Source organism: Dunckerocampus dactyliophorus, chromosome 17 (assembly GCF_027744805.1).
Source record: "Dunckerocampus dactyliophorus isolate RoL2022-P2 chromosome 17, RoL_Ddac_1.1, whole genome shotgun sequence".
Taxonomy (NCBI): Eukaryota; Metazoa; Chordata; class Actinopteri; order Syngnathiformes; family Syngnathidae; genus Dunckerocampus; species Dunckerocampus dactyliophorus.
This window is the reverse complement of record NC_072835.1, coordinates 12820694-12840842: the sequence shown is the minus strand read 5'-3', so window position 1 is coordinate 12840842 and position 20149 is coordinate 12820694. Positions and strand designations below refer to the sequence as shown.

At 41.7% G+C, this 20149-nt stretch overlaps 1 protein-coding gene across 1 annotated transcript; it reads left to right on the top strand.

Moving 5' to 3' along the window:
- The first annotated feature begins 47 nt into the window (after positions 1 to 47).
- On the top strand, positions 48 to 19878 carry tsc1b (TSC complex subunit 1b). The gene is made up of 22 exons (XM_054757759.1): positions 48 to 257; positions 4534 to 4749; positions 4837 to 4940; positions 5063 to 5215; positions 6719 to 6863; positions 7060 to 7214; positions 7286 to 7359; positions 7442 to 7620; positions 8091 to 8209; positions 8840 to 9005; positions 9100 to 9221; positions 10701 to 10788; positions 11326 to 11433; positions 11607 to 12240; positions 13322 to 13365; positions 15030 to 15196; positions 15390 to 15572; positions 15637 to 15747; positions 16876 to 16998; positions 17094 to 17296; positions 17534 to 17707; positions 19028 to 19878. The coding sequence occupies exons 2-22, from the start codon at positions 4641 to 4643 to the stop codon at positions 19710 to 19712; spliced, it is 3846 nt and encodes a 1281-aa protein (XP_054613734.1). The 5' UTR covers positions 48 to 257; positions 4534 to 4640; the 3' UTR covers positions 19713 to 19878.
- The last annotated feature ends 271 nt before the right edge of the window (positions 19879 to 20149 follow it).

Genomic DNA, 20149 nt, shown 5'->3' with positions numbered 1-20149 from the left:
CTCGCCCTGGTAGGGTAACGAATGCTCATACTGAGCAAGGATAAATAAGACTTGAATATTATTATTAGCTACATTGGTATGTGTAATGAATACCCGATTTACATCGGCGAGATAGAGTACTGATAGTAGCGGTTTTCAGGGCGCTAACTTGTGGGATTAGTTTGCATGCAGCGTTGACAGCGGAAGCTGACGGCGGTGGGAAGGGCTGTGAGGTGTTCAAGATGGCGGCGCCCTGTGGAGTGAAGCTACTCTAACAGGTAAACAGCTCCGATTATTTTCATTCTAACTAAATTTTTGTACAGGTAACACCAGGGCATGTTTGTTATTTTGTAATAATACAGACTGGTTGTATACCTCACTGTCCTGTGATTTGCCGCGGCTGACAGGCCAGAGAAAATCCTGACCGAGTGTCGGTCGCTGCTGCCAGCTAACGTTAGCTGTTGGCTGTGGGACTGACTTGTTTTTGTAAAGACCCGGTGATGGATTTTCAGCAGCGATTCACCCATCAAACATTTCACCCCGCTTCCCTTGCATGTGGTGTTGTGTTTAACACTACACCGGCTTCGCAGAGCAACGATGGTTGCATATTTGTATAATCGGATAAAGTCAACCCAACCCTGGCCATTGTTCTCTGCGAGTTGTTTACGCCAAGCAGCAGCAGTAGGCAGTGGTCAGTATACACATACTGTACACATTCACATATACCGAGTTGCATTGGCGCATATGCATACATTGGTGCACAATACAACATAGCATGCATTGCAGTCATAATCCATGGCAGTAAAGTTAATATATTGTTATAGCCTCTTGTTTGGTGAATCTAATTTCAATGTACCATCCAGCTCTGAAGGTTACTGTAAGAATGAACATGTTCGTGGCAGCTGATGTTCAGTATTACTATCAAATAACGATACTTGGTTTCATCTAACTGCCATAATCCAGGCTCATCATAAAGACAAAATGGGTCACTAGTTTCTCGACCTTCTTTGCCACCGTCCCATTGAACCAGGCTTCTTTTCTCTACTGTCACATCACTCATGTCTGCCTGGCTATTTTTTCTTTTTGTTATATCTCTCACAAGCAATTTTTTTCAACATTCAATCATTTTTTCTGAAGCTTAATGTTAATGCATTGCTTGCACTATAGCTTCATGATTCTGCAAATAATGCGAAATGCAATTTTTTTCCCTTAGAATGGAGATTGCAATTCTCTGGGGCAATTTTTTTTACATGCGCACACGCCACACACCATGTTCACACCATGTTGTTTTAAAGAAATCATTTTTTTTTAAAACTTGTCACTCCGCTGTATATTTTTACATTAAACACATTACATCAAAGCCAGACCACAGACGGATAATAAGTGACTTTCCTTGTATACCTGACTAACATGATTTATCTAGAAATTAATGAGTTGAACTGCAGAAAAATCACTGTTTTAGAAATTGGGGACGGCCGTCATAACTTTTTAGGTGATTCATTATTAATTATTTGAATGATGTGGAATTGATTGTTGATTTAATTGTGTCTTGAATCTGTTGAGGCTAAAAGAAGTGCACTACTTCAATTTCGATAAGTTTGTCGCTCACAACAGTGACAACTTTTTGGATGTGAAACTTTTCGGCCTTTTCTTTTTTTTATAAATGTGGATAATTATATACAAATGCGAGTGTGGAAATTCTATTTTATATAATATAATATCATATATGAGTATAAGATTTCTTGTCTTATATTTGGTGTCTTTTTCACTTCTGATATGATACCGATATTGCACCCTCAAATGTATTTTTGAATTCACTACTTTTATTAAAAACTCTTTCAAACTGTCAAGTATTTAAGATCAGTGTGGTTCCAACATTTTTATCCAGAATTTAAATTGCAATACCAGCTGCCAAAAGCCCAGCAGTGGCCTATAGCTGCCCATTATATAAAAACAAACAAACAATACTGTGCTTATACATACTGTATGTTCTGAGATAAACAGTAAACAGTAGTCTAGTTGGTACTTTCAGAGACATTTTTTTTAAAGACAGCAGGCGTTCTGCAGAAAAGCAAGCGACTAGCGCTCTGAAAACAAGCCCAGAACAACAGGGAACTTGGGAATTTGCAAGCCCAAAGTTGCTTATAATAAGCGGACTTAGCAACGCTGCTGCTCAGTCGCCTCAATGCTCATACGCATATACTGCCCGCGTCAGTTAGAATCAATATGGCTCACAGCGGGAAGTTGTATAGTCGATACTGATGATGCCTGAAAAAGCAGGCATTGATGTATATTTTGTATGATATTGACTTGGTATTGATTCTTGTAATAAAAAACAAAAAACTATCCATTCTTGTGACAAGCCTACTCACCACCAGGGGTGATGTATGGAGGGGAAATATACGACAAGGTAGGTAATTATAGTAGGTAATTATTTTAAAAAATGAAAAGTGGGGGTCCATCGTGACTTTTTTTTTTCCTGGGACCCAGAATTCCTGGTGGCACCCCTGCTCACCACCGACAGGGGCTGGCTCTTGGCTGTTACAGCCAATTACTTTTTTCCATCCCCTGGGAGTTTCTTGCACTTTGCAAATGTTTTGGACAGCGTTGGATGTTTGAAGGAGCTGTAGTCTTGCTGAAATCGTCATGTCGGTTTTTGTGATGCTGCATCAAACGTGTGATGAGGTTGGTCGTATTAAACTTCATCGGTGCTTTACCACCACGGGACACTTATGATAAAGGTTTATGACGTCTATTTACTGGCACACGGCTGACATCGCTCCTCCATCTTGCCCCTTTGGTAGCGCGCTAGCAAACACTGTTGTTACGATCGCATGGACTCTATCCGGTTGCTGCTGGATAGACGTGCTGGGGCACAGTCTGGAATCGACTGCTTGTATCAGAGTATCAATATCGAAGCTTTGAAATGCAGGCCAATAATCCGATATTGTTTTTTTTGCTGTTTTTTGCAGCCCGTTATGGGATATAAATATTGATTTGGGTCATCCCTACTGAACACACTAGCACATGCTGTTGTTGGGATTACGTTGGGTCTGCATGCAGAATCCGGCACTGCTGGATAAGTGCTGACACGGCTCATGTAATGGATTGCTTGTAATGGAGTGTCTATATCAGGGATTTTAGATGCAGGTCAGATAATCAGATTTTTGCTGATATCAGACCATTGTCAATATTGGATCGGGATAACTCTAATTTCTAGGGTGCCTTGGGGGGCATGACCCACGCTTTGGCAACCTCAGCCTCATAAGCTCCACACTGACCATGATGACTGAATCCTCCCTTACTACCCAAACTGCAACCCATGACCGATCATTAAATTGCTAACTGAGGCACAGCCTCACCGTGACTTGTGTGAATGAATCTTAAGCATTTATCATCCTGTTTCCATTTGTTGGGAATGACGCTTGGCGGGTTTTTTAGCCTGACACATGACTCCAGTGAATAAAAGGTCAAATGTGCTTGAATTAGATTCATGTTTTGCTGTGTAAATCTCCATGAGAGCTAATTTCGTTTTGGTAGCACACAAGAAGAGTCTTTGCCAGCTAGTGGAGCAGCTTGTCATCTGGACATGTTTAAATGTGTGATTTTTTTTGTTAGCATGAAGCTACAGTTACACTGTACAGTTGCATACCTTTTTAATACATTGTAAGAAATCATTAAACAAATCATCTCTTACTTGGCCAGTCAGAAGCAGAGGTGGAGCAATTCCCAGGCTTTTTGGCCATTTCCAGGATTGTTGCTTGATGTGTTGGAATTTCAAAAGGAATGGGCTTTTATATTTTCTTCATGAATAAGTCACATGTGTAAATAATTAATGGTGATTGAGTTGTATCTGATTCATTTTATCACATGCTCAATCTACTGGTATGTGTCAGCTTATTTTACTGCCTGAAGTTTTTCCGTCTACTGATGTGGGTTTGGTCACCGTGCTGATAGACACTACACTATATCCTTCCCAGAGCTTGGCTATTACCTGAGAAACGTAGATGCCAAACACACACACGGCGTTCAAACCTAATATGTTTCCCAGTATGAGTTGCAGGTGAAACAGCTATGTAATGAGCGTATTGCTGTGTACACCAGTTAGCTGCACTAGTACAAAAAAATAGGGTAAATGAGAGACTACAATGTGCTGCTTTGGTTACACTGACCCCAAGCGAGGTATTGCAATGATTTAAAAAGTTTTAAAATCACATGTGCAGCTGTGGTCAGATTTAAATGATTGAATATATATTTCTCAGTGAAGCGTACCAGAGTTGACTTGCAAGAGACTCAAAAGAAGTCTTTCAAAGCAAACGAGCTATGTGCTATTATAGTGGCCCAAATGGCTGCAGTGTGAATGCACCCTGGGTTTATGCTTCACCACACCACCCTTTCCGACGTAGTCCTGAAACCTTTTGAAGTTCTGCATGTGAAGACATGAGGCCTAGACATGAGGCTTTGGAGGGGGAGGAGCGAGCTTGACGCAGAATCATAAACCAGCGTTTAGAGTCTTGACTACTTTCTCAAATGTTTGACACCTGTGTGTTCCAGAGGTGCCTGGAGACTGAATTGGTGGGTGGCCCCAAGGGAGTCCTCCAGGCAGGAAGGGACGGACACCGTGTGAGAGAGACACTGCATCCACCTCCAGCACTGCCACCATGGCTAGGGAGCAGCCCAACATGGGGGATCTCCTCCCGCTCCTGGAGACCGCCGACCTCCACCAGCTAGAAGAGATCAGAGGCCTTATTAATGAGCAGCTCAGCACTGGTAGTGTCACTGTTTACATGGTTTATTTACTATATATGCCACCATCTTCGTGTCAGAATGTAACACCTGTGTGCCATATTTTTCCAGAACGAGGGTCTGTGCTGCTCAACGGGCTGGTGGACTACTTTTTAGAAACAAACTCTTCCGAGGCCATGCATATCCTCTGCTCGGTCAGAGAGCCACATGACAAGGTGAGAAAACAGGCTGTTGTCCCACAGTTTTGTTGTCATTCCAAAGGTAAATAATGAAATAGATTTGCTTAGTAGCAGCATTGTAACCTAACAACCTCGTCTCTCCCTACCTTCCTCCACAGCACCTTCTGGACAAGATGAACGAGTGTATGACCAAGCAGTCTTGCCGGCTGCCCACCCTCACCATGCTCGGCCATGTCATCCGCAAGCAGCCTTCCTGGATCCACAAGATTGCTCGATACCCTCTTCTGCTCTCACTACTCAAATGCCTAAAGGTAATTATGTCATGAATGAACAAATAACAACGTTCTTAGAATAGTGTGTGCACTTTTTTGCTGATGGTCCTGTTCCAGTCTTGAGCATGTCTATAATCTTGTCCCTGAGCTTCTTTGTCAACTCTTTGGTCTTGCCCGTGGTGGTGGAGAGGTTTGAATAGAGGTTTGAAGTTGAGATTAGGAGTACTTTCCTAAAGGAACAGGACTACTCTATGAGCCTCATTGGCAGATAACCAGTCTGAGGGGGTCAGAAGTCTTGCTGGTTGGTAGGGGATCAAAGTGTCCTTGGGCAAGATACTGAACCCCCAGTTGCGCCTGATGCTGCGTCATCAGTAGGTAAATGTGCTAGCACTGTCAAAGCGTTTGGAGTGCCTTGGAGGTGGAAAAGTGCTATACGAATGAAAGACCATTTACCCATGTATTAATTTTTTATTAGATCGGAAAATAAACTACCATACGCTCAAAAGTCCTTACCACCCATTCTCCTTATTTCTCTGGGAAAAGTCACAAGTAAATGTGACAATAATGATGAGTTTTGGTTTCAATTTTGTTTATATCGACAACTTATGTTGATCAGTCAGTCAGCCAGTCCAAGGGGCCTCGACATAAATGGGTTCCACTGACTTTATTTCACTCAGCCAAATGTTAATTAATTTATAATAAAATTTCATGTTTTTTGGATTTTAAAAATATTCTCTCTCTGTTACAGTAAACTTAACATAAAAAAATTATGAGCTGTTCATGTCCTAAGGGAGTACAGTTATCGCTCGCCACTTAACGCTTCAAATTTTGCGACTTCACTCTATCAGTTTTTCAAAAATATATTAATTTATAAATCATCATTGTTTTGTGGTTGAATACGGCCTATTAGTAGTAAAATAAAATGCATACTTAAGCAAATTTTACATATTTTTTGCTTGCATTAAGCATTTTCAAGCATAAGCTATGAACTAAAATATGAACTAAATTACAAATATAGAGCAATCAGAACACTCAATTCAAAGATGTCGTGAAGATATGTAGTATTCTACACTGGTCACAGGTCAGTAATCTTACTTTGATGAGGCAATAGCCACCGCAGTAAGTACTGTACACAACAGGAAGTTACAAAAGAACAACAATAAGCTCTCCCAATGCTAACATGTGTGAGTCTGTACTGTATTATGCCTTTTGTGTCTTGTTTTCTTTTATTACATCTACTATATTGGGTAATAGGAGTGTAAGGGTGACTATAGGGGTGTTATTGCATGCCTAAAAGTCTCTAATAATGTTAAAACCCGTATTTAGGAGGGTATAAACATGTTTTCTATGCTGTAACTTTGAAAGTATTTGATTTAATAAATAAGGAATCCTACTTTGTGGAAATTCATCAATCAAAGAACCTATTAAGTACAATAAACAAGGAATTACTATATACTTACAAAATTAGTAGGTATAAAATGGTTATTTCCGGGACTTTAGACAGGACATCTTTGTCACGTCCTCATTTTGTTTATTTGGCAGACTGATACGGATGTCGTGGTGCTGATTACTGGGGTGTTGGTGCTGATCACGCTACTTCCCATGATTCCTCAAGCAGGGAAACAACACCTGTGGGAGTACTTTGACATTTTTGGTCGCCTGGCATCTTGGAACCTGAAGAATCCTGGTAAGATATGCATACTATGCCCTTCAAAACCGTATCAATGGAGTTTATTTACTGTTAATCAACCAAAGTGAACTGGGATTAGCTCCAGCTGACCTCCGACCCTAAACGGGGTGAGCGGTAGAGAATGAATGAAAACTTGGACGGTGGGGTCTCGTTCACCATGGAGCTCACAAATCTATGTCTTGTATCCATTCAGGGCATATTTCAGAGGTTTACTTGATCCACCTTCACGCCAGCGTCTACTCCCTCTTTCACCGACTCTATGGCATGTATCCTTGCAACTTTGTGTCCTACCTGCGCTCTCATTACAGCATGAAGGAGAACATGGAAACCTTTGAGGAAGTGGTCAAGGTGAGGTGCCATTGTGCTCTTTTGAGCATTTTAATCACATTCAAAATTTTGTTTTCAACATCTCTCCTCAGCCAATGCTCGAACACGTCCGTATCCACCCCGAATTAGTGACAGGAACCAAGGATTACGAGCTTGACCCCACCAGGCAAGTCTTGTAGCATCTGCCAGAGCTTGAAATGCATGTCCACTGTAACAGTTGGGCTTAATGGTATTATGTTTCATTGTAGGTGGAAAAAGTATGAAATCCACGATATTGTCATTGAATGTGCCAAAGTCTCTCTCGACCCGAAGGAGGCCTCCTGTGAGGAGGGATACGCCACCATGCCTGAGAACTTTTACCCTCAAATCCATCTGCGACCACAAGACTGCACTTCCAGCCCGTACACAGACCTCTACAGCAGTTATGGTTAGTTGAAATAAAGAGATAGTAAATCCACTGAGCGTTACCCCTATATGTACAGGATATACATTTTACTTTTTTTTTTTTCTTTTTTTGGAACACAAACTGGAATGAATGGACCAGTGAGGAAAAAGTCACACAAAGGTCCAACTCCTTAACTATATTTGTATTTGCAGTGTTAAAAAGGGCAGTTGTAAATGGAAAACTCTATTATCAAATATAATATAATATATATATTTATATTTCATATAATATATAATATGAATATAATGATCAATTGTTTACCTAATCTATTTGCGTAGCTTTTATGAATTTGGAATTTGAACTGTACACCTGTACCACTTTTGGGGAGACTTTTTCCCTGGTGTCCTTATGTTTTGGAAGACAATGACTTGTAAAGAGTCATGGAAAACATCACAGAGATGCTGGCGCTCCAGTTGAAGATCGAGCCTGACTATTTGTTGTCTTGACAACAGGAAGCTCCTCATCGACCCCGTTCTCCACTCCACGGCAGCCGCTGCCTCCGCCCCTGTCTTTGCCCCCCTTCTCAGGGACACAGCCAACCAGCCGTAGCCCACAGACCTCCAAACGCCAGGTAAGAACATTTTTAACATGCCTGAAAGTTCTTCAGAGTTGTATGTATGTATGTATGTATGTATGTATGTATGTATTTATTTATTTATTTATTTCATGCAATAGCTGTTGATTCTCCAGTGGGGAGACATTTGGGTGTGGTGACTTCCAACTACCAACACATGCCAAAAAAACCCCAAAACCTTTAAATTGATCATTTTATTTATTTTATATATTATAAATAATGAAATATATTATAGAGTCAATCCATGTAATTTTCTATTTCTTACACTGTTGTTTCCAGACAATGTCCACCTATGAAACACTTCCAAAAAAAGGTATAAAAGGGCTTTTCCCTCAAAAATAAACTACAACTATAATGACATTTTTGTTTCTGGTTATTATTATTATTATTATTTGGCTCCTGGCAGGTACATTCATTGCTCACTGTTGGAATCAATTTCAATAGTGCTTCATTTTTACAGCTCCACACTGTCTCTTGAAATATGTCATGGAACTTGGACAACTTCCAGCGTGTACGACACATAACAAAGTCACATGAGTGTATTTTACAAAGTACGCATGTACGGTGCTTCAGATTATAAATCATCACCCTAACACTAACCAGTAATCTTTTGCTTTCCTTTAACAGAACTCCACTTGTGAACTTAACTCCTCCTATGGGGGTAAGGACCCATTATGGAGCCCCTCCTCCTTGTGTGGAATGGCTACACCCCCTTCATCCAGGGGCATGTCACCCAACTTCGAGCTCTCCCACAGTGCCTCGCACCTTCCCAGCCGCTTCCACAGCACTTCGGGTCTGTTACTTCCCAACACCTTTTAAATGAGTAATTCTCAGGAATGGTGCTATTTTTTACTCACCTGTGTTGTTTTCATGTTAAATGTGACAAGGAGGGAAAGGAACACCTGCCTCCAGTACTCCAGCCACCTCATCACCACCTCCCACACTATCAGATGACTTTCCTATTATCTCCTTACCTGCCAACACAATCCAGTCCAGTCCACCTAGAAAAGTAAGCTCTGTTTAAAATACAAATGTTTACATTACAAATACAGTGTTTTACAAGCGACTTTATATGCTTTAATTTATCTACTAAATTGCCACAACTTTTACATTTTAATGGAGTAACGACATGTGTTAGTCTCATGTTTCTGCATTTATTTTCTGCATTTATTTTGGTTGTAAGTTGAGTTCACAATACTGTAACTTGTAATGTTGGATGGTTGTTTGGATCCTTGCCTCACAAATGTTGAAACAACATATTTATCGTTATTTCCCGTGTATAAGCCGCCACTTTTTTCTCACGCTTTGAACCCTGCGGTTTATAAAATGCAGCTAATTTGTGGGCGCGTTCTGATCTCACGACATCTCGTGTGCTTTGGAGCAGTCATTTTGCGCTTTGTGTGTGCCTTTCATCATTTGTGATGTGCGATACCACTGATTTCTTTTCCGATTTGATGCTGAGTAAAATTCAGACTGGTATTTCTGATAACAATCCGATACTTGGTGCACATACACCAAACGTAGTGGTTTTCAAACCTTAGCATAGCTCATAAAATGAAGAATATATGACATCAGAGTAATTTATTCATTCATTTTAAACAACTGCATTTAGACAAGGTCTCAATAATTTAGTTACTTTCCACTGTGTTACAGTTAATACAATAAAATATGATATACATTACCTCAAATGAATGAAGTAACAAAGTATCGATATTTTGATTTGAGAATCGATTTTAGAGTTTAAAGATCTGGTAGCGATATTGCAGTATTGATCCACACATCACTACTCATCATGGAGAACGCGTGGGGAGGTGCGTGTGATGTAACTTTCAAGTTGACCTAGTGGCTGTTGCTCAGATCTTGGCACCGTGGAGCGGTGTCGGGAGGTCCACTGTCGCCGTCGGGTTTTGGGGGGCTGGACTTCTGCATGCTGGGCGAGAACAGCACAGCCTTGGGGGCTGATTTGCCTCGGGGCGGGGATGACACTGGTAGCCACAATGAAAGAAGGAGAGAGAACAGCGGCGTGTGTGCTGAGGGAATTGTGGGGCTGTTTGGTTCTGGCACTTGAAGAGGACAACTTTAGTGGTTTTAGTTCCCAGGAGGAGGAGAAGGACAGTGATTCATGACTTTTCTGGTAGGCTACTGTTTAACCAGCAGTGTTACACGCACTGTTTGACACTGTTTAGAAAAAAAACATTTATTTAATTAAAAGTTTAAACAATCTTTCTGTGTACTAAATATCCCATGCTACGACATGGACACCTGTGGCTTGTCATATATATACAGTACATCTATTTTTCTCTTTTATATTTAGTGGATGCAGCTTATATACTGGTTTGCTCTATAGTCTAGAAATTACAGTACATACAACATACAGTTTTGGTGAAAGTACATTTTCAAGTATCGCTCCTCCCCCTGACTTATGGTTTATTTATGTCATGTAATAAAATATAACAAGTAACTGTATGCATACTGTGGGACTTTGCAGGAACGCAGACATGGAGACAGTGGTAAGCCTGCCCTGGTGAGACAGGACCCTGTGAAAGACTCAGAAAAACTTGGAGCCACAAACAGAGGTTAACTATGATCCTTCACATTCACTCAAACACATACAGTATGCATTGTTGAAGAAACAATCCAAAATATTTGTTCTTAGCATTAAAACCGGAACCGGAAGACACCTCAGCGTGGTCAGACTGTTGAGTAGAAGACTTTTGTCAGAAAAGTTGCCGCAATACACCGAATCAGATGAAGTGGTGACATATGTTTTACATTGTATTTATGCAGACATGCTGAAAGGCAAACGAGTACAGGACAGTGTGAGTACAGGCCCTCAGGGCAACAGGGGTAACTGTGTTGAAGCATGGTGTGTAGGAACTGGTTCACCGAGTGCACCCTTAGTTAGATTAGATGGTAATATTGACTCTACAGTAGTCATGCCTGGATCAGACAAAAGCCTTCTATTAGTGCTGCCAAATGTGGCACAGTTTTCATTCAGTCGGGTTTGAACTTTTAACGATCTTCCAAAATATGACTGTAACATTTTCAATTTTTTCCTGTTGAAGCTTTATATTTGTGCAATCATGGTAACATTTGTGACACCTTATCATCAGACACAGGAGATGCTGAGAATGTGTCCATGACATTGACGGAGCTGTCGTTTTTCATGAAGAAGCAGGAGTTGGAGCTTCAGCTCAGAATGGAAAAAGAGAAAGAGGAGGGTGAGCTTGTGAGCTTTTGAGCTTTTTTCTACATTGCAGAACTACATCCAATCTGTCTGAAATCTGTATTTCTCTTTATGGTGCAACTGATGCTTGGCACCATGCTTTCTGCTTTTACTCCAGCGTTTTCCATATTCTGTCTTTTTTTTTTTTTTTTTTTTTAATATGTGCAGCGGCCATCACAGAGGAGCTTCTGAAGATCACTGAGGATAAGCAGGAGCTGTTAGGCCTGAGGGGTTTTGACTCCCCTTTCTATCGCACCACTGAGACTCTGACAGGCTGCCAGGCACAAGACAAGAATCTCACCAACAGCCAACCTGAAGGGTCCGTCTTGGACACACGCCATGTGGTGTCAACGCCAGACAAAGTGGAGAACACTGCAAGTACCACTGGTGTCGAACGAGGAGGGGGAGTGGGAGATAGTCGGAGTTCAACCATCGGCCTTGAACAATCCTGGCCCTTGTTGTCAGGTTTTACACCCATTGATCACCACCTATACCGGAGTTCATCTGCCCCGGAGGACGAAGTGGGCAAGTTTGGGATGTTCTCGCCAAGTCCATGCAGCAAGACTCCTGCCCCGGTGCCATACGAGGTGTTCTTTGACCTAGCCCTGCCCAGGGCAGCCTCGCTTTATGTGGGCCAGAAGACGTCCGAGGTCATCCACAAGGCGGCACTGGAGAGGCCTTCAAGACGGGAAGAGGGGCTAGAGGACGGGGACGAGGAGGGGGTTGTGACTACTTCACCCCTGGAGGTGCTGGATCGCCTTGTTCAGCAGGGGAGTGATGCCTATGATAAAGTCCTTAAGAGGTAAGAGGCTTTAGCTGTGTTTTTTAATTGTTTTTTTTTGTTTGACCGTCTCCCATTTGACCTCAGACCTGCATTTCATGCAAAGTACTTAGAGCAGGGGTGTCAAACTCATGCCATGAAGGGCCGAGACACTGCCGATTTTCTTTCCAGCGGTTCACTAAAGCAGGTGATTTTAATGATCACCACCTCCTTCAATTTAAGGGAAGGAGTTCATCAATTGAATCACCTGCTGGGGAAACTGGTTCGAGAGAAAACCTGCAGTGTCTCGGGCTCCATGCCACGAGTTTGACACATGTGACTTAGAGGAACTTAAAATGAGAAAAAAATATGCTGTCAGAGTGTCAGTTCCTTTTGGATTGGCCTTTTGGGAGTAGCCTTTTATTTTGGTGAACATAAGGCACACCTGTGCATTAATCATGCTGTCTAATCAGCACTTTTATATGCAACGATGAATTATGAACTTTGTAAACGGTCACTAACACAGATTTAGACAAATTTGTGAAAAATATTTGAGCGAAATAGGCATTTTGTGTACATGCAAAATGTTTTAGTTCAGTTAATGAAAAATGTCAGCATAAACTTTCAGAGTAAAGCTTGTAACGTAGTTTTGCAACATAAGGTCAACCCTCACCTACTCTGTTTTTAGATGTATCGTTTTTTTCTGTAGAAACTTGGTCAATCCAGTGTGTTTTGATGCTGTTCACAGCCCGCCTGGGTTGTTTCCAGCCTATTACTGTGTGCGGTTGAAAACAAGTACAAGTATTGTTCAGTACCCCGCTGACCCAGCTTGTTTATCTACTCTCCCATGGCTTCACTCCCATCAGCTGCATCTTAATGACAACTAGAACAGTCTTACATTTATTTTTGTCAAAGGACACTCTTCGGTCATTTAAGCATGAGAACAAATGCGATGTGCTACAGTTCCTCTGTGCTGTTCTGGCTATACATTTCACTTGTAATTAAATCTCTGAGCATCCCAACATCCCATATTTGATCATCACAGTATGACAGACATTTAAATTTAAATTCCAGAGGAGTCCGATCTCAGAAAATGTGTTTCTTCCATTCTCTCCTTGGACAGATTACCTTTGCCAAGTAAGTCAGCTGACTGGACGCACTTTGGAGGTAACTCACTCCCTTTTCTCGGCTGTTGCTCACTGATAAAATGAGCAATTATGAATGCTGCAGTCAGTCATTCGGCATGACTAGTAACGTGTCACGAGCTCTTCGTCAGAGTCAGCAAGTTAAAAATCAGGGAAATTTCTTTAAGGTTTCTACAGTGATTGAGTTTAACTGCATGTTTTAAATTAGAACTGTAAAGCCTCATTTGTAGTACACAGTATCCTCTTACTGTTTGTACCTTGATTCAGTCAGATAGAATAAGAATTTAATTTAGACTGATGGGAGTCAGTAACTATTATAAGTAATTATAGTCACTGTTTACAAACAAGTGACAATCTACAGAGTGTAAAGTTCCAATTGAATATTTTCATGAAATGTCTTTATTTGCATATGTTGGTATGGACATCATCCTTCGGTCCATACCACAATTTATTGCATGACTGAACACAGGCCTGTTTTCTGGTGGGCAAAAAAAAAAAAGTGTTAAAATTTTAAGAAAAGTCATAAACTGTGATGCAATATGAGAATTTTTGTTGTTCTGTGCTGCGATATCCAAATTAACCCTTTGTTTCACGCTATATGCACTGGGGTAATGGATGTAAGTTTTTGTCAACTTAGTCCTCAACATGACCTCCATTTCTCTGGATGCACAGTTGCGCTCTCCTCCGCATGTCCTGCACTGATCGCCTGATCATTCCCCTGTCCCTTCGGAGGATGTTAACTTCAGCTCTGATTCGCTGTTCAATGTCGTCGAGGTCATGTGGTGGTGTCACATCCACTTTTGATTTGAGATGGCCCCAAAAACGTCCAGCGGTGTCTAATCAGGTGACCATTCCACTGGGCGGTTCAAAACAATAACATGGTCACCAAAAGGTTCTGTCAGCTGATCAGTTACAATTCTCCTCCGGTGTGGTGGAGCACCATCTTGGGCCCACCAAGCATGTACCAACCGACCATTTCCTTGAAAACGAAAACGCTGCATTCCTCTGAGAGTATGAACGAAATGCTCATTCAACATTCGGAGGTAATCGTCACCTTTGACGTGGAAAAAGTATGGTCCAACAATTAAACCATTTCCGACAAGACCAATCTTGAGGTTCGCAGCGTAGAAACAAAAATTCTCATTTTGCATCACAGTTTCTTACTATTCCTTAAATTTTAACCCTTACATTTTTTGGCAGAATTATTTATTTTTTGCATACCGGAAAAACGGCCTGTGTTCAGTCATGCATGCGATTATTCAATAAATGTTGATATGGACCGAAGGATGATGTCCATACCAACATATGCAAATAAAGACATTTCAGAAAAATATTCTAATTTAACTTTAGTGGCTACTTTTTGGAGAGTCTACTTTTTTGATACACCCTGTATGTTCAAATTTGGCCAATTGGTTAATTTTAGGTTTTCAATTTTCCACCATCATCTGATCTCATATTGCTACTTGTTATCATCATAGGCCATAATCATTTTATAGTTATTGGTTATTGGTCATGTAAGTATATCTATAATAGTTTAGGTATGTCTGATCATAGTCATACAGGGCTGGATTTCTGTACTATGCTCACTACGTTCTTGTACTCTTCGACATGTTACACCTAAATTATGATTTGTTAGTATTATTTGGCAATGTTTGTGTTACATGGTTGTTTTGGGGATATTCTCAGGGTCGGCTCCGACTGATGAGCTTCAAACACTGCGCAGCCAGCTGCTCCTGCTGCACAACCAATTGCTGTACGAACGCTACAAGAGGGAGCAGCATGCCGTCCGCAACCGCCGCCTTCTGCGGCGCATCATCAACGCCACTGCACTTGAAGAGCAAAACAATGCCATGGCAAGTGTGCATTTGCACATTGTTCTTTTCTGGCCATCTTTCTGGAACGACTGCACATTTATGCTTTGCACACAAAGGTTGTTGACGTTGACCCAAATGATGTATCGTTAACCACACATGACATTTTAATTCTGCAAAAATATTCATCGAAGCTATGGATTCATTTTTGTTTTTGAACTGAACTACTGTGCAGAAGGACCAGCTGAACCTGCAGAGTGTGGATATCATGTCTCTGAGGGAGAGTCTGCAGGTGGAACAGCAGCGGTACAGGCACCTGTGGGACGACCGGGAGACGGTGGTGACCCGTTTGCACAGTCAGATCAGACAATTGCAGCAGGGACGAGACGGCTACGACACCAAGAACCAAGAGCTCCAGGTACATACATTATACGGGGAAGAGCTTTTGAATTTCCTAAGCATCATTGATTTTGTGCCTGCAGAGCAAATTACAAGAGTATCAGAAAAGGATGGATGAACTTGAGGCAGAGCTTCAGGGGGCAAATAACAGAGTCTGTCACACTGGACACTTGCTCAAACAGATGACCATCAAGGTAAACGTTATCAAATACTAGGTATGGTATGGTTCGTTTCAGACATGCTTAAACAAGTTGAGAAACATCACTTGGTTACATTACATTACATAGTCCAACCCCTTCTCCACATCTATTACTGGTAATTCATTCACACCATAACTTTTACATGTTGACACTTAATTTATTTCACTTGCTTACATTTTTAGCATTTACATTTTGTTTTCTTCCTGTTTGAAAAGAAAGGAAGGCGCTGGCAGTAATACTTAAAAAAATAAATAATCAGAACGCAAATGAGAGTTTAAAAAGGTAAACCTTGTCAACGGTTAAGGAAAAGGAAGAAATAAACATTTTAAAACAAAGATTTAAAAAAAAGAATACAATTTTAAGATTTCATAAAAGTGATACAATAGGAATAAGTTAATAATAAATTGAAACAAGTGGATAAGTGAAGAATAAGTGGAAACATTAAATAAGACAAGTAAATCAAAAACTTTGAGGATAAAAATATAAATACTGGACTAAAATATTGGACGGAATCATACACTTTTGAGTAATTTATGATAATGGCATGATGATGTTTGGGTTAGAACACCCATATGTCAGTTTTTATTGTTTTCCCTCAGCATCCAACATAAGATGACAAATAGTGTGCTTGTGTTTATAAACAGAGCTCACTGGCTGGATGGCAAGCAGGCAGACATCTTATGCATGTCATGCAATTGTCTCTCAACAGACTGCAGATTGTCTCCAGGCTCAGTAGCCGTGACGATGTCACTCACTCTGTGTTTTGGGTTCAGCGGCAGGCAGAGAGCAGTAATCAAGCCGTGTTGATTCAGGAAATGGGCATTTCATATCGCAAGCAGCCACACGTTCAGCTCTGAGCTCACCATTTTAGGTTTTCACACTTAAAAAATAGACAGCATGGCTTCATGAAACTGGGGGAGGTCAGGAAGATACATTTACAGTTATTATTTATAGTTATTTTCAGGCATATTTGGAACGGTTTTCTTCAGCATCACATAGAACTTCAGGATCAATAATCAAAATAAGCACAAAAAAAGGTTGTCTGGTGATGAGCATCCATAAGTTTATTGCACTTTATAGCTTAATGACTACACTCTGATGTTTTTTTGTGTATCCTTTTAGCTGAGCAACAGTGAGTGCACCCAGCAGCAGATGAGCTTCCTAAACAAGCAGCTACTGCTCCTTGGGGAGGCACATAAGCTGTCCATGCAAGAGCTACAACACGTAGGTGCAGATAATACCAAGGTATGGTGGCAGGACAACTTTAAAGTGGATGTAGTGCAGTACAATTTTGTTTTTTTCCCCTCTTTCTCACATTTTGTCCTGTTCCCCTTATGCAGAGACCCACCACCCAGGAGGCCCAAATGCTACAAGCATCCTACAGAAAGGAAGTAGAGGCTCTGAGACAGAGCCTGCTGGTTCAGAGCCAGAAACTTGAGGCAGCTCATCAGAGGGCCGCTGAACTGGAGACGCTTCTCTCCAAGAAGGAGCACCTCATTGCAGAACAGAAGAAGTTTCTTGAGGATGTAAAATGCCAAGCAAAGTGAGTGTCTAAAATTGAGGCTAAAATTTGAACTTTCAGGCCTTCAAAGTGTCTAACATACTATTTAAGGCATCTATGGAAGTCCACCACCCGTTCCTGCACTATTTATCATTCTTTATTTGTTGTAGATCAACTTTTCGGTATTTGTTTTTTGCTCTTTTTCTTACTTGAACAATTCACATGCATCCTCTTACACTCTATTTTTCCTTCTCGTCCCCTTTCTGGTTTTCTCTTCAGGGTAGAGCTGCAGGCCTCAGACAGCAGGTATCAGGCACAGAGAAGAATCACTCAACTGCTGCAGACTGAACTCCTGCAGCTCTACAGCAAAGTTGAGACGGAGGCTCCAGGTAACAGTGGCGCTTGTTTGCCACCAGGGGGCAGAGCGGACCCACACACAGCTGCTGACTCCAGGTTTGTAGCCAAGTATAGTCATTTCAACGCTGTACCTCAGCAAGATACATCTCACTCAATCTCAACATTGCATGCTATGCATATCTAAAAACATGTATTTTATTTTGAATTCATTTTTACACATTAAGAAATTACAGCCATACATTATTGTACTTACAGTACAGTGGAATCTTGGTTAGCATCATAAATTTGTTCCAGATGGTCCGACTCTAACCGAAACGGACGTCACCAAACCAATTTTTCCCATAAGAAATAATGTAAATCCAATTAATTTGTTCCAGAAAGCCAAAACTGTTTCCACAAAACACGTGTTCATAGTTTTACAAGTAGAGTTTTACATGCAGAAACAATTTAAAATGCTTATAAATGATGAATGAAAGGGATAAATGAACATTTAAGGTTACTCTTATCTTAATTGAAGATGCGATTCTTGGTGTGACTGAAAACAGGAAGGTGGTGGTGGTTGATCTCGCTGCCACATTGTGGCTTTGGGAACAATCATGTCAATATTCAGCTAATGGGATGCTAACAAGGAAGGATGTTTTGTGATAAAAAAAATACATTAAGCACTAGGTGTGTCACAAGATTTTGTGAGATTAAAATGTGAGATTTCTTGTTCAGAAAAAACTGTTTCGCGATAATAAATAAATGAATTAATCACACAATAAGTCAAAATTAACTGCGTAATTTTGCCAGCCTCCATATATTGCCATGTGCATGTGTCTGTTTTCCTCGTCTCTCGCCTCCAGACAGGCAGGAAGAGCTCACTCTACATTGGTTCAGCAAATAGACGCCGCATAGAACAACGGCATGAACGGCGTGAACCCTCGTCAGTCATACAGTTGCTTTGTCTCTGTGAGGGGAGGCATTGTACTTTTCTTCAAACTTTTTCTTTTCTGGGCAGCTAAAGACCTAAATCACCGACTGTTACTCTGCTCTCGTCGGGTGTTTCATGAACAAATCTTCAATTTTTCTTTTACTGCTTGTGGATAACCATTAGCATGTAACCTGTTGGAACAGCTCTGAGCGGTGGGAGGGCGGTGGGTGTTTGGAATGCCTTGAGCTGATCCTCAAACCCTGACCAATCGCAACAGAGGAGGCGTGGTCGGGGAGGAGGCTACAGAATCCGAGCATGTCGGCCAGTAGGAGAAGAATGCAGATTTACCATGTACACAGCTTGATATGTGTAGGGTATTTTATGAAAAAAACTTACTATAATGCCCCACTGGGATCTAGTATTGGGCTGATTAATTTCTCTAAAGTATTATGTTTTATTCTTGAGTTTAAAATCACTCTAAGTACATGTTTTTCCTTGTTCAGCTTCCTGGTGCCTGATGGACCAAGTAAAAGTTGTACTAATGAGGAGATGGACGGTAGACCACCACATGACTCACCCTGCGGTAACGGCAGCACTTTATTACTAGGGCAACCAAAGGCAAGCAAATCTTCCAAGACTACAGCCAACTCGGTCAATGGCAGCAAGGAGCCAGGCCCACCCCTAGTAGTGGAGCCCCCCCTGTCCTGCGCCCACACCAACTTGCTTGCACCTCAGCCCACCTCTGACGCACCGCTCACCGTGGGCTCCTACCCCAGCGCCAAAAGCTTCCTTGGCATGAGGGCACGCGAGCTTTTTCGCAACAAAAGTGAAAGCCAGTGTGATGAGGAGCATCAACAGCCGTCGCCTCCGCGTCTCGCCGGCCTCGCCCACAGCCTGAAGACTGAGCTGTGCACGGAGTCCCCGTGCCCGGGTTACGTCGCCCACATCAGCCCTGCACCCTCCCACACTCCGACCATCCCGACTCAGCCCCTTACCCCGGCCGCTCCTGTCACCGTGCCCACCAAGGATCCCACTGAGCCTAAGCAGCAGGTCCTCAGTCAGGAAAGCCCCCGTAGGAAGGTAGGGCTAGGGCCTGGCGGAGGGCGAGGCCTAGCAGGGACGGGGAGGCCCAGACAGCAACCGCTCAAGATCATGGACTACAATGAAACGCATCATGAGCACAGTTAGGGACACAACTGAGCCGGGGAGATTGAAGCTTAAGATTGACAAGATCTACAAATCAGCAAAAGAGTAATATGTCAACAACTCTTTCAAAGTCAGTGTTATTTGTTCCATTCCTTTGAGTGGACAACAGGATTTCATTCCCCCCACCCCCGCCTTTTTTTTTTTTTTTCACCAGCCAATGAGGCAAAGCTTTATGTATTGACAGTAGTTGTACTGACTTCAATCCATTCATATAAAGTGCTTTCTTTTTTTTTTTTTTTTTTTGCTAGTACGCAATGATACAGAGGTTTATCATGCGAAAAGCAAAGTGAGATGACACAAAAATGTCCCAAACAATGAACCTGTGCAAATATATCTTAGGAAGCAGTGGAATAACTGCAAGCTTGTGTATTGGAAGAGGCACTGCTGCTCTGTACAGGTGGTCCTTAGGTTACGAACGA